Here is a 13,466-nt window from a genome sequence, read left to right as displayed (position 1 = left end):
GTGCGTGTGTGTGTGTGTGTGTGTGTGTGTGTGTGTGTGTGTGAAATGGGCGCTCTGCAGTAGATGCTCTGGCGCCTGTTGCTAGGCGAACGCCGGCATCAGAGCGGCCTCAGCAGCCAATGGCGTTGGAGGAGCAGAACTCCTGACCAATCAGGCGCTGCGCTGAGGTTCGAGGTCCAGCTGATTTCTCAATGGGGTTCTGAAGAACCGGACATCAAAGCAGGTATCTGCAGTTATTTTTATACACACACACAAACACACACTGGCGCTGCTTTGACTGGGCCGTTGTTGTCTGAAATAATCTAATCTTTAATTCTATATTTTTAATCTTTTCTTCCATCTATTTTGTCGCTTTTCGGCTCATCTGTAAATGTTTGTGAAAGAGTTAAAAGCTAAAATATTTTCATTAAATCTGGTTTCATTGTGTGTGAACGTATGAAATCAGTTTCTTCTTCATGGCAGTAATTATTGCTGTATTTATTAATGAAATCAGGGATTCAGTTAAAAACACGCAGGAGGAGAATTTATGTTTGCTATAATTGGATTCAATTAATATTAAATTACTATTTCTGTTCCCATTATTAATGACATAAAGGAAAAGCGGTGAACATTGTCAGACGTTAAATAAAACAGGTCAATACTGAGACATTAATGTAAATATTTTATTCCAGTGAATCTAATCACATCCAGGATCTCATTCTACAAACTCCTCTTTATTATAGTTTATTATTCATAATTCTAGTTTTGCATTTTATTGGTAAAACTTTTTCTTCAACCAGGAAACGTTTGAATTTCTGACATTTGGATCATTTTAAATGTCAAACTTTAACGTCCGCGTCAATCATCACAATGTTTGCAGCTTTCTGGGTTTAAATCAGGTTTATGTTTCATATTCAGATGTTTCTGACTCCTCCGTCTCCCTCCTCGTGTTTGTACGTCTGTTTTTTCCCGCCTGAGTGTTTCCAGCTATTGTCCTCGTTCCTTCAGCTGAACCTGCTTTAAATATTCACAACATTATGTAATATTACGCAAGAACAGAGGGAGCGAGGGGGGATCATGGGAAGGGATGAATATTTCACACTCGCTCCACGAAGAGGCTGGAAATAAAAACCCTGTGAATGTTCATTTCTGTAAGTCGGTTTGTTTTCTGCGCTCCCAGCGGCCTGTGGCCGACGATGAGCTGCAGGAAGTTCACTGTAAAAATCATTTTTCACACCGTCATAAAATAACGCATGATGCTAATATTTAGCTCATAAAATCGTTGGCATGAAGACGACATTCAGATCATTTTCTGGAGAGAAAGACGCTTCACAGGGAAAGAATGAGAAGAAACGACTGTTTTAATTTAACACATAAAACTCAGTTTTTATAATTTTATTAGTAAATTGGATTTATTTACCAGATATTCATTTGTTGAACATTTGTTCATGTCTTTGCACTACATTATTTCATGTAACTCATCTAAATAAATCCCGTTTTATTGCTGGTTTTTAAGTGCAGCTGTGCGCAACTGATGGTCGGCCATCTTGGATCTCCTGTGTTCTTCAGAATTAATTGTTCGTTTCCATGGCGACTGCCTTCAGCTGATCGTTCAGTGTAACATGGGCTGCGTTCACACTGCAGCCTGAAGTGACTCAATTCAGATTGTTTTGACGTAATGTGACCTGTATCTGATCTTTTCATGGCAGTGTGAACAGCTCAGGTCGGATTCTTTTAGAATGTGATCCATATCCGATACGTATCCGATTCAAATGCGACCATAACGACCAGGCCGCATTCATCCGAACTGAACGTCACTGATTCTAAACAAATCTCACTATTCTGCTCCTGATACGAGCAAGAAGGAAGAAAAACAACAACCATGACGGACTATATGAGGATTAAGTTGTTAATTTGCTGCTCCGGTTGATAACAACTTCAAATATATAAGCTAAGCTCCACCGTTAGCCTCCATGTTTACTTCCGGAAACACTGAGCGCTTCTTCTTCTTCTTCTCTCTATGGCGGCTGGCAGAACACTGACGCTATGGCGCCCTCTACTGCGCATGCGGGACACTTCAGGTCGTTTGCCCGTCAGAACACATACAGGTCGCATTTACTGGCAGTGTGAACGGCCCCATGGAGAAGATCCAACATGAAAACAAATCTCATTTCAAACAATAAAATGCGGAGAAAAAATTTAATAATTAAGAAATAAACACAAAAAAAAACCATTTCATATCCAAAAGGAAGAAGATGAATTTTGTTTCATCCAAATTTTTCCAATATTAAACATATTTACACATTTAATTTTCTACTCTTTCTAAATTATATCTGTACAATTAATTTATTATAATTCAGTTTCGCCACTTTATGATTCACGTCATTCTGCCGGCCAGAGATTTTAAATGAATGTTATGACGGCATGAACAGATTTATTATTTTTAATTTAAACTCTCTGAAGGTGAACCTGATCCTGTTGATCTGCTTTTATGTAGAATTTGTTGATTCAAATACTGGAAACTCTTAAAGGAAACCAAACGTTTGTTCATCTGCTGAAATATTTAATAAAAATAAACTCAGATGTGTCAGAAGTTTATGACAGGAAAACCAAAAGGTTTGACCCAGTCAAGCCGTTTTAATGACGGTTAACTCTGGTACTTTTCAAGTTATTAAAAAAAATGTTCACCAAGTTTCCTGGATTTTAAGAACTATAAATAATTTTGATAATTCTAACTAAACTAAAACAGGAAATGTTTATTCTGATTTAACTTCAAATGATGAGAAAAACGTCTTTTGTATCTTTTTATTCAGTGTCTGTAAACATTTGATTGCAAATGTATGAAACAAAAATCTAACAGTCGTGTTAAAAACCGAGTGCAGCAGCAGAAGTGGGAGATGCTGGTAGGAGGCGTCCTCTGGTCTCTGCAGAGTGATGCTCTGTCCTGGAACGTCTCTGACGGCGCTCAGTGTCTGGAGACAAAGATCCAGAAATGAGAGATGCTTGACTCCGTCTCCTGACCCTCTGCCTGCTGCTGATAAGCGGCCATGTTTCTGTGCTTTCATGCTTCAAATCGTATCAAAAGCACATCCTGGTGTGTGATCGGGTTTTTTAATCACTGCAGAGAGTTAAATTCAGATAATCACTTTGGCATTGTGTGTCTCTTTCCAGTGGATGTGACAGAAATGAGTCCTGTGTAATTACAGCTTGTCTGCCTCTTTTATCTGAAATGTTCAGACTCACATCGACTGACGGAGTGAAATTTGTAACAACACTCAGCAGAGACAAAAGCTTTCTCTTCTCCATTGTGCTGCACTGTAAGCCAGCTTTATTCTGACAGTTATCAGGCAGACGTGTGTGTGTGTGTGTGTGTGTGTGTGTGTGTGTGTGTGTGGATGTTTTTCCCTGCCGGCTGGAACCAGAACCCGTCCTGGATCTTTTTTCTGGTTTTAATAAATAAAACTGGAGCCAAACTTCATCTTCCAGTGTTTGGTTCTGCCAGCTGGACTAACGGACCTCTACAAGCTCCACATGTTGAGACACGGAAACATAAACAGGTGTGAAAAAGAGTCTTATGGAAGCCCGTTACTGCCAGGAAAGGAAAAATAAAAGCTGAAACCAGAGGTCATAAATTTGAGTTTAAAAGTCGCAAATATGAGATTCAAAGTTGAAAGTCAATTATGATATTTACAAACTCAAATGATAAAATACTAATAATGTCAACTTTAATAATCAGTTATGAGATACAAAGTCGACTTTCAGCATCACATGAGATAAAGTTGAATGATGAGATATAGTCATGATTTGGAGATAATGGAGGAGATAATGTTCTCAGATAAACAGCATGACTTCCGATCTTAGTCGTAGTAAAATCTTAATTATGACTTTAAAGCTCATAATTATGACTTCCTGTTGAGCTTTTGTTTTTCCTTCATGGTGGAAATGAGCTTCCATATATTTGCCCTCTACTGATTTCCTTTTTTAATTTTTTTTACTTGTTTTTCACATTTTTTCAACACTGAAATGTGAGAAACATTAAAAGCATTAAACAGGAAGCAAACATTTTTTCGCTCCTCTGTAAATATCTAAAGTTCTGATCCGTGTTTACTCTGTCGGTCTTATTTGAAGGAGAACTGGATGGTTTTCGCCCAGTTCCTGTTTCTGTGTTTGCTTCCTCTCTTATCTGACCTTTTTCTGCTTCGGGTTCAAAATGTGAGAACGGCTTAATGATTGATAAACGGCGTTTGGCTGAAATAAATCAGATGAGGTTCATGATTAACAGCCGGGAGGCTGAGCAGATAAAGCCATCAGTCATCAGCGTTTGGCCAAGCTTCAGACTTTTCCTCATTCCTCTGCTCACATCAATATTTTCCTTTCTTTTATAGCCGGTAAAATTATAACCCAGCCGAGGCGGCGCGAACGTTCAGAGGCGATCTAATAATATCTTATCTGAATGATCCGAGTCGACCGAACGAACCCAGACTCTGAGTCGGAGCACAGAGCCGACAGCATCAGGAAGCAAAAACTGGCATTTTCTCTCAAAAGAAGCAAAACATCAAATGTTAATAATTCACTCTGATTTTTATGCATATTTTGCCTCGTTGTATCCACAAAAAATGGATTTAATCAGGATTTTATGTGATAAACCAACACAAAACTGAGGTGAAAAAATTTAAATATTTAAAAATATTAAAATCTGAAAAGTGTGGTTTGTATTTATTCCCTAAGTGCATTCAGTCACATAAACAGAACCGTCTGCACATGATTGTAATTTCATCTCATTGTAATTAACAATAAAAAGGAAGTGAGTAAATTATAAATTATGATTAGAAACATACGGTGCTGTAAAAAAGTATTTCTAATGGTTCTACTTTTTTCCATAATCTCTTAAAAAGAGAAGAAATATTCACTCCGGCAGCTTTAGTCAGACTGACAGACATCTGAATCCAGTCCAGATCAACAAACTAGGGCTGTTGTAAACGATTATTTTAGTAATCGAGTAATCTATAGATTTTTCTTACGATTAATCGAGTAATCGGATAAAAACAATTATGAAATAAAATATTGGTAAATCTTCCATAAATCTTCCAGTGTTACTATCGGATATCAACATCAGTCTATTTTTTCCACCTTTGAGCTTCCCTACCAGTTACTGTTTTGTAGACCTGGGGAGCAATACGGGATATTTACGGCTCCTCCGTTCAGAAACTCATCTACCAGCCATGTTCCGCCTCCCGTTTGTTCAGACCGGGATGATATAAGTTTATTGTGCGGTTCGTCCGTAAAGCTGCTCTTACCCTGTAAGCATCAACCCTCAGCCGCCCGCCGTGTTCAGTCTCTCCGCTCACCTGTATAAATCCTCCTCAGCTTCTTCCCGCCGTTCAACCAGCAGCTCCGGAGCAGAAAGGCTGCCGAACTCCCGGCATCGCGCCGGTCCTTTTAAGGATGTTTATTGGTCCCACAAAAACGATGAAAACCCGGAATTATCACCAATCAGTAAAATCCCCGCGGGCCGAAYTTGAAGATTGGACGTTATGCCGCTAACACGTAGCTTCCGCCAACAACTCAGAGGCGGAAGTCAGAGCTCCGCGCAACGCAAATAATGTTCCGGCTGAAACACGGTGCGCTAAATGATAAAACATAAATTAACGAAGCTTCAAGGCAGGTCAGTTTTCCTTGAGGAATTTTAATAATCAAGGTACTCGAATCACTCGAGGAATCGTTTCAGCCCTACAACAAACAACAAAAATCAGTTCCAATGATGAAACATTTTCATTTTCTCCCTGAGGAATCTGGCTTTGCAGCAATCCCTCCTCAATTCAACCAACAACACTGGTTCAGTCCCACAGATCACCATTAAAAACTGTCACACTGCTGAGTAAAATCAAACGGACTGAAGAAAAACCAGAATGGAAATTCATGAGGTTTAGGACCCGACATGTCGGCCATCTTTGATCCGTTCCTCTGGCATTTCTCTGTTCTGGTTGATGTCAGTTTGTGCGTCAGAACAGGAAACCGACACCGGCTGGTTTCCATGGATCATAAAGTTACGCAAACTGAAATTACAAACATAAATTCACTTAATACTAATGTTTTCTGATTAAATGTGTTTGTGTTAGGATTTTTGGCTGCATCAAATGGAAACACTTCAAATCACATGATCTACAGCCGGACGTTGCTACTGGCAGAAACGACGAAGAAGACGACAGGAAGTGGTAGGATGACGACGGCGCTGCAGGGTTTTGTTACTTACTGTGTGAACAAACTTCCACTTGTGGGATTTTAATTATGTTTCTGACTTAATGGAAACATGGCAATTATGAAGTTGTGTTTTTTCAACGTTAGCAAAATCTCAGTGGTCCCATCAAACTCTGCTTTTCTGAGTTTAATTTATGCCAGACAAAAATGTAAGATTTATTCTCTGGGTCTTTAACTTTGAAAGTCCAGCGCTTCACCTGTATTTATAAGCTTCTCTGGTCTGCAGGCATCCAGATAGTTAACACGTCGTTTGGCAGGAAGTGAAGGTGAAGAACGATCCGACTGGCTGTGACTGACATGGGGAGGGAGCAGCTTGCAGGGACTGGATCCAACCCAGAGAGTCTCTGCTGGATTTCTAGTTCAAGTCTCTAACCGTTTGGAAAATTCAGCTAATATCTGTGAAGTGTTTTTGCGTTGGCAGTCGCTGCTGCAGTGAGCGGGTTTTAAACTTTCAGGCTCATTGGCTTGTAGACCAAACACATTAACGACTCAACCCCGGAGCTTTCTAGTGTTTATTTTCCAAAGAACAGAAAGTAATTCACCTTTATGTCCAAAGAAAATGTTACTTTGCAGGCTGGGACTGCTTTCGGTCACATGTGGGATTCCTCAGGGTTCTGCCCTCGGGTCACTTTTACTTGGCATCTACTTGTTGTTCCTACTTCAAATTGTAAAGCATTGAAGCAACTTTTACTTCTGTGTCACCAAACGAAGGCAGAAACTTCGCTGGCTGATACTGTATGTAACATTTAAACGTTCTTTGTTCTGCTTTTCTTGTTTTGTGTAAAATGACCTCAGTGCTTTATTGTCTGCACATGTAGAATGAATTAATTGTACATTAACAGCCATCAGACCTGCACACAGCAAACTCCCAGGTTCTTCTTCTGGTTCCCTATTGAAAAAAAATTCACTTGCACAAGATCTTTAAGTCAATTTCTGACATTTTATTACTGTTGCACCATTTATACAAGTACATATAATTTTAACGCATCAATTTCCATATTTTTTTTTGTCTGTTTGCTTGAATGAACATGTAGAAATAGCTGCGGTGAGACATGGAATGAAGATATCGATCGCAGTGTGCATGGATGCAGACTGAGAAATTATCAATACTTATTTGTTTTTTTATTTTTATTTTTTTCCACTTGACCAAAAAGACAGGACTACAGGTTCACCCAACCACAGACATGCAATTTACCGAGTCAAGAGAGGAAGAAAAGAAACATAATCAAGTGACACACAACCGTCCTCGGATGTTTGTTTCTGCTACGGTTCAACGAGTGCTGAAGGAAGACGCCGTGTGTCGGTGGATGAGACGGACGGTGAGGTGACGACACTGAGACCTGCATTTATGCACAGGAGGGAACAGGAAGGCCCGGCGGTCGGAGTTTAGGTTGCTGGTATTCAGTATTTTACTCTCCAACAATGCAAAGACATTAGTTTTACTACAGCCTGGGTGAAACTGGCGGACAACCGGGTCACAAGCAGAATCTGAATCCAATACGTTGCAACGACAGGAGAATAACTACTTCATAATCTTTATTTTCCTTTTAATTCAACATTAATCAAAGTTACAACATGGATTCCTGCTTGCCACTAAACTTTCTGCTTTTCCAGTGTCCTCCAGAGCTACAGACGCTAACAAACATGCTAACAAAAAGGATTAATCAAATCAGAGTCTTTTCCCAAACGAAGTACCTCCAGTGGAAACGGCTCCAGGTTTTATCCAGGTTTAGGTCAGGTGACGTAGGAGGAGCAATGATTTCAGATCTCAACTTTATTTGGCACTTTAAATCTCGACACTCGTTCAGAAATAGCTGGACATGATGTTTTCAAAGTTAAGTTTAAAGAAGGCTTATTTATAATTTGTAAATTGTGAGCAGTGCGTTATGAAATCAACTCCTATAATTAGTATGTGTGCACCCCAAGGCTGAGTTGTTGGCCCGCTGACGTTTAGCTTAAATATGAATGATTTTCCATGTTTGCCGATTCCAGATGTCTGCTGGTGCTGCTGCTTTATATGCAGCTGTTTCTGGGTTTGGAGTTTGTTACAGGATGGAGTGAAAAGTCAGAACTTCTGCTGAAAACAGAAAACGTTTCTTCAAGAGTGAAATATTTGACTTGATTTAATTCTATAGATTAATTGGTAACAATCAAGTCTCAGAGGCAGAATATCTTGGGTGTCAAATATATGAAGATATTAAGCCCAAGCAAAGTTAACCTGGATGAATTTTCCACCATTTTATGTCGTTTCTTTTCTAAACACCAGAATGTCGAGGTGAAGGAAACTACATCAACGCTCAAAACAACGTTTTGATCAAATGGTTTCATTTTCTGTTGAGGAATGTTTAAAGAGGGAAACCTAAATACTGAAGTATTTAATGTGAAACCCAACAGTGAAGAGCTGTTGCAGTTTCACAGCTGAGGATTTCGTTTCCTTTCTTGGATCGGGAGGAAAAGCCTCACAGGATGTTTGAGTGCCAGTTTAGTCTGCCGTCTTCAGAAAGACACAACTGGACATGTCCTTCCCAAAGCGTCTTCCCGGCTCCGTAAACATCACCGTTTCAGCCCGACAAGGAAGTTCAGACAATCTCAGATTGTTTGGCCTGTCTGCTGGATATGTCACTTTCTGCTGGATTAAAAGACCAGAGAATCGCTTGAAGCTTCACTGGAACATTTTAAAGGTTTTCTTGGCAAGGCTTTGCAAATTTTTTTAAGTATTACAAATGCTAAAAAACCACTTAGTTTTCTTACAATATAGCTAAGGGTTTCAGTACAAAATGTAGAAGTTTATGTGAAAAAATCCTACAATTATTTGCAAAGCCAGCGATTTTCAACTTTTCAAATTCCCCAGAAAGCTTCAGCATTCTCAGTCAAAACGGTTTCAGCTCCGCCTATGAAACGGGACGTTTGGGTCAAAGGCTGGACAGATGTATTGCATATCCAGCTGGTGAAATGACCTTTGACCTCTCGCTCCTCTGCAGCGCAGGCTGCAGGTGAGAGCATGAATGCAGGCAATCTGGAGGATATGAGTGGATGAAGGATGAAGGTGACGTTGCAAAGGCGCACGGCCGACAGACTCGTATCAAAGTTCAAATACTACAGCAGAAAAAATAGATTAAAACATAACAATAATAATAGCAATAATCATACGCATTGGTGGGAAACGTCTCCAGTCCTTATTCAACAAATCATCATTATCATCATTACAATTATTATTATTATTGTTATCATAATAATATGGGCGGGCTAGTAATTTCATTTTCTTTTTAAATCTTTGTCATCGTTGAGTTAGGTCATTTGCTTCTTCGTTGTGGAAAACAAGCCGTCCATTAATCTTGAACTGCTACGGTTTGATCCTTGCTTGGCGCCTCCGTGGCGTTCGCCTCCTTGGCCGGAGCGTCGGCGGCGGGTGTTGAACTAGGTGCAGCGGCGCCATCTTTGGTCGCCGCGGAAGCCGCTGCCTCTGTGGGCTTAGGGTCAGGCGAGGTCGCCGGGGCCGCCTCGGCTTTGGCCGCCGGTGCAGCGGGGGCCTCAGTCTTTTTGGCGTCGGCCTCCCCTTTGCTCTCGGCTGCAGCGCTGGGCGCCGCGGCCTTCGTCTCCGGCTCCTTGGCGGCGGGAGCCGCCTCTTTGGCCGCGGCCGGTTTGTCGTCAGCCTTGGCAGCGTCGGCGCTTTTCGGTGCCTCTGCTTTGGGCTCGGCGTTGGCAGCAGGTTTTTCCGACTCCTTGGCGGCGGGAGCAGCGTTCTTCTCCTCGTCCTTCGGCGCTGCGGCGTCCGCCGCCGGCGTCTCCTTGGCCGCCGTGTCGTTCGCTACCTCCTTAGCATCGCCGGCCGCAGGGGCCTCGTCCTTCTTGTCCTTCGGTGCTTCGCTCTCCTCGGCCGAGGCGCCCTCTGCCTTGGCGTCTTTGTCTTTGGACTTGTCGTCGTTTACATTGTATCCCTTCTTCTTTTTGCTGAGCTTGCCTCCCATTTTAACTCTCTGGCCTCTAAAACAGAAGGAGAAAAAAAGTTAACTTAGTATTCTAATGTAAATGGTTGCTATCTAAGCCTTTACAAAATAATTTACAACCATTTATCGCTTTGGGGATTTAAATGACGAACCAACACAAAATAATCCGCAGGTGTAAAGTGGAGGGAAACTGGTGATTTTTCTCTGCAGGTACAGATGGTGGGTTTTTTTAAGTGTCCACCAGTTTTATGCATCTACAGATTGAAAGTTTGGCCCATTCTTGTTTGCTAAATGTCTCAGTAAGCATATTGTTTAGCTCAAGATGTAATTTGATTTGTGTAAATAGAATCTAGAATATTCTATAAAATATAAAACCAAATTACTGCAGAGCCCCTGGAGCCACAACAACCTGAAATATCAGAAGTTCCTGCATTTGGTCAAATCTCTAAAAGTCAAATATTTACGTCCTGCAGTTTTACATAAATGCTTGAAGCATACACACACATTTATGTATTAAACAAATCACACTAATATAAATAAATAACATTATTATGTTTGCATGTTCACTGACGAACTATGGTTTATTTATTGTATGAAGATATATTTGTCACTACTTTTGTTTTTTTGTAATATTGTACCATATTTTGTGCTACGGGCTGCACAGTGGCGCAGTTGGTAGAGCTGTTGCCTTGCAGCAAGAAGGTTCTGGGTTCGATTCCCTGCCCCGGTCTTTCTGCATGGAGTCTCCATGTTCTCCCTGTGCATGGTGGGTTTTCTCCAGGTACTCCGGTTTCCTCCCACAGTCCAAAAAACATGACTGTCAGGTTAATTGGTCTGTCTAAATAGCCCCTAGGTGAGTGTGTGTGTGCATGGTTGTGTGTCTCTGTGTTGCCCTGCGACAGACTGGTGACCTGTCCAGGTGACCCCGCCTCTCGCCCTGAACGCCAGCTGGAGAGGCACCAGCACCTCCTGACCCCATTGAGGGACAAGGGTGCAAGAAAATGGATGGATGGATGGATTTTGTGCTACAAAACTAGCAGCAGTGCTGTAAGCTAACAAACGTTCAGCTCCAAGGCTTCCTGAGCGCAGCCTGCTTGGAGAACAGAGCACAATAAACGAGAATCCATCAACGTTTGAAGGTTTGCATTAGGAAAAGTTGATGGAAACAGTAACATTTAAAATAACTTCCTCCATTTTTTCTTGCTTTAGTCAGAGTCGATGCGCTTCAGGCTGTGGAGATGGAAACACTTTCACTGAATGATCTCTGACGTAACGAACTCTGTGCCTTACCAGAGGCACAGAGCGGAGAACCCTCCATGTTTCTCAGATGTGTTCTCCCTCTACTGCCTGTTGGTCACAGCAACGCGGAGCGTCAACATTTGATAAAATCACGTCATCAGCCCGGTTGATTCGCTCCAATAGATGGAAACTTTTTCTTTCTGACGTTTTAAACTTGGCTCATAATTCTGATGACATTCGGATGGAAGCGAAGCTGGAAAACCAAAACCTGCTGCAGGAAGTTCTGGACTTCCAGCTGAATCTGGTGGAAACGTTTCACCACTTGGTTTTTTTACAACCCAGTGTTACTTGAGCAGAAGATAAAACAAAGCTGCAAGTATTCGTACAGACACGTTGGATATGTGAGAGCAACGCGTCAGGCAGCATGTTGCATCGTGTAGTAACGTAGCTTCATGCTAATCTCGGCCCGATCCTTCATGTACGCGTGTCTGTTTTCCACAGCGACTGAAAACATGAGGTGTGAAACGACGTCGCATGAAGACAGAAAGCCTGACCTCAGATCAGCAGAGAGACGCGGATCGTTTCATCTCTGGTCACCAGGAACCAGGTCTGCTTATCCTCCGTTAGACACAGAGGCACCATGAACTCAGTGAACTTTGTGGAACATTACATTCCATGCATGCCAAGACGAAAGCCACACACACACACACACACACACACACACACACACACACACACACACACACACACACACACACATAAAATCAATGGACAGGTATGCAGTTTGGAAACATCACAGTTTCCTGTGCAAACTAAATGACAAAAAAACTAACAGGATTCTCACTCTGTTCTGTTTTTCCATGATGATTAGATCTACCTCTCCTCTCACATGCACACACACACACACACACACACACACACACACACACACACACACACACACACACACACACGCGCACACACACACCTTTCTGGCTCCTCAATCAGCTGAAGGTAGGTTTCACCATCTGCCTGCTTCACAGGGGAGGAAACTTCAACATGCAGCAAATCAGGCAGAACAAGAGCAAACGGCTCAAAACGTGTCGGTTTGAACTGATGGAGGGAAATGTGGAAGCGAAGCCTCTGGACCTCCTTCAGGTTCACGTCTGGACGCTCAACTTCTGCATTCAGAGCAGAAAACAGAAACCGAGAAGCTTAAACTGGAGGTTGAACTTCAACGGTAATCTTTTTACAGTTCATTTTAAACGTCCGTCTCATTAAGTGGTGGAAACTAGAAGTGACCCGTTTGGACTCCAGATGTACGGGGAGAAATTATGCCTCTGGAAAAAAAGTTTAAAAAAATTGTGACAATCTCTGAATTTCTTCAGAATTCGGAGAGAAAAAACTAATAATTTTTTCTTCTTCCTGTTATAACTGCTGACTTTAATGGCCCTGATCCTCCTCCGTACAGATGATGTGTGTGAAGTGAATCGTCTTCCCGGGCTGCTGCTCTCAGACTCTCCCTGACTGGACCGGCGCCAGCGGTGAATCCGCTCAAAATGCTAATGTCCACCCGGCCACAGACTGAATCAGTCCACTATTCAGGCTAAACTCCTGGGACCGTCCAGCGGCTGCCAGGAACGCCGCTCCTGCCTCGGCTTTCTCCGGCCCACAATGGAGCGCTTCACGTCGTTTGACGCCGCTGGACAATGAGCCCCAAACAGCCGGCAGACAATGGCGGCTCAGCCGGAGGCGTGTGTTTTCCCGGCCCTGCAGTGTGTAAAGAGCTCCGGCGGCGCGGAGACAACCTGGACAAAATACAGCAAGTCCAACAAAAGACCAGCTGAAACCTGCAGGACAGCAAATATGATCCTGTGACGTCATTTTAAACATCAGCAAAGAAGAAAAGCAAAATACTGTCCTACTGATGGAGGACAGGATTCATTCTGTCCTCCATCCTGATCCTGATGGATCAGGTCCTCCTGTCATCCTGGATCAGGAACCCTGTCCTCCATCCAGGACAGGATGAACCCTGATGGAGGACAGGATGAAGGACAGAATGGA

At 42.2% G+C, this 13,466-nt stretch overlaps 1 protein-coding gene across 1 annotated transcript in view; it reads right to left on the bottom strand.

Moving 5' to 3' along the window:
• Positions 1–7,157: 7,157 nt before the first annotated feature.
• The window catches only part of basp1 (brain abundant, membrane attached signal protein 1), a 66,113-nt gene continuing 59,804 nt past the window's right edge, over positions 7,158–13,466 (bottom strand). Inside the window, exon 2 of the mRNA XM_008434783.2 lies at positions 7,158–10,221. Within this exon, the coding sequence (XP_008433005.1) occupies positions 9,567–10,205 (639 nt within the window). The 5' untranslated portion in view covers positions 10,206–10,221 and the 3' untranslated portion in view covers positions 7,158–9,566. The remainder of the gene's footprint in view (positions 10,222–13,466) is intronic.

This window comes from Poecilia reticulata, linkage group LG17, assembly GCF_000633615.1.
Source record: "Poecilia reticulata strain Guanapo linkage group LG17, Guppy_female_1.0+MT, whole genome shotgun sequence".
In the NCBI taxonomy this organism is placed as follows: domain Eukaryota; kingdom Metazoa; phylum Chordata; class Actinopteri; order Cyprinodontiformes; family Poeciliidae; genus Poecilia; species Poecilia reticulata.
Note: the sequence above shows the minus strand (reverse complement) of the source record. Positions and strands in the feature narration are given on the sequence as shown.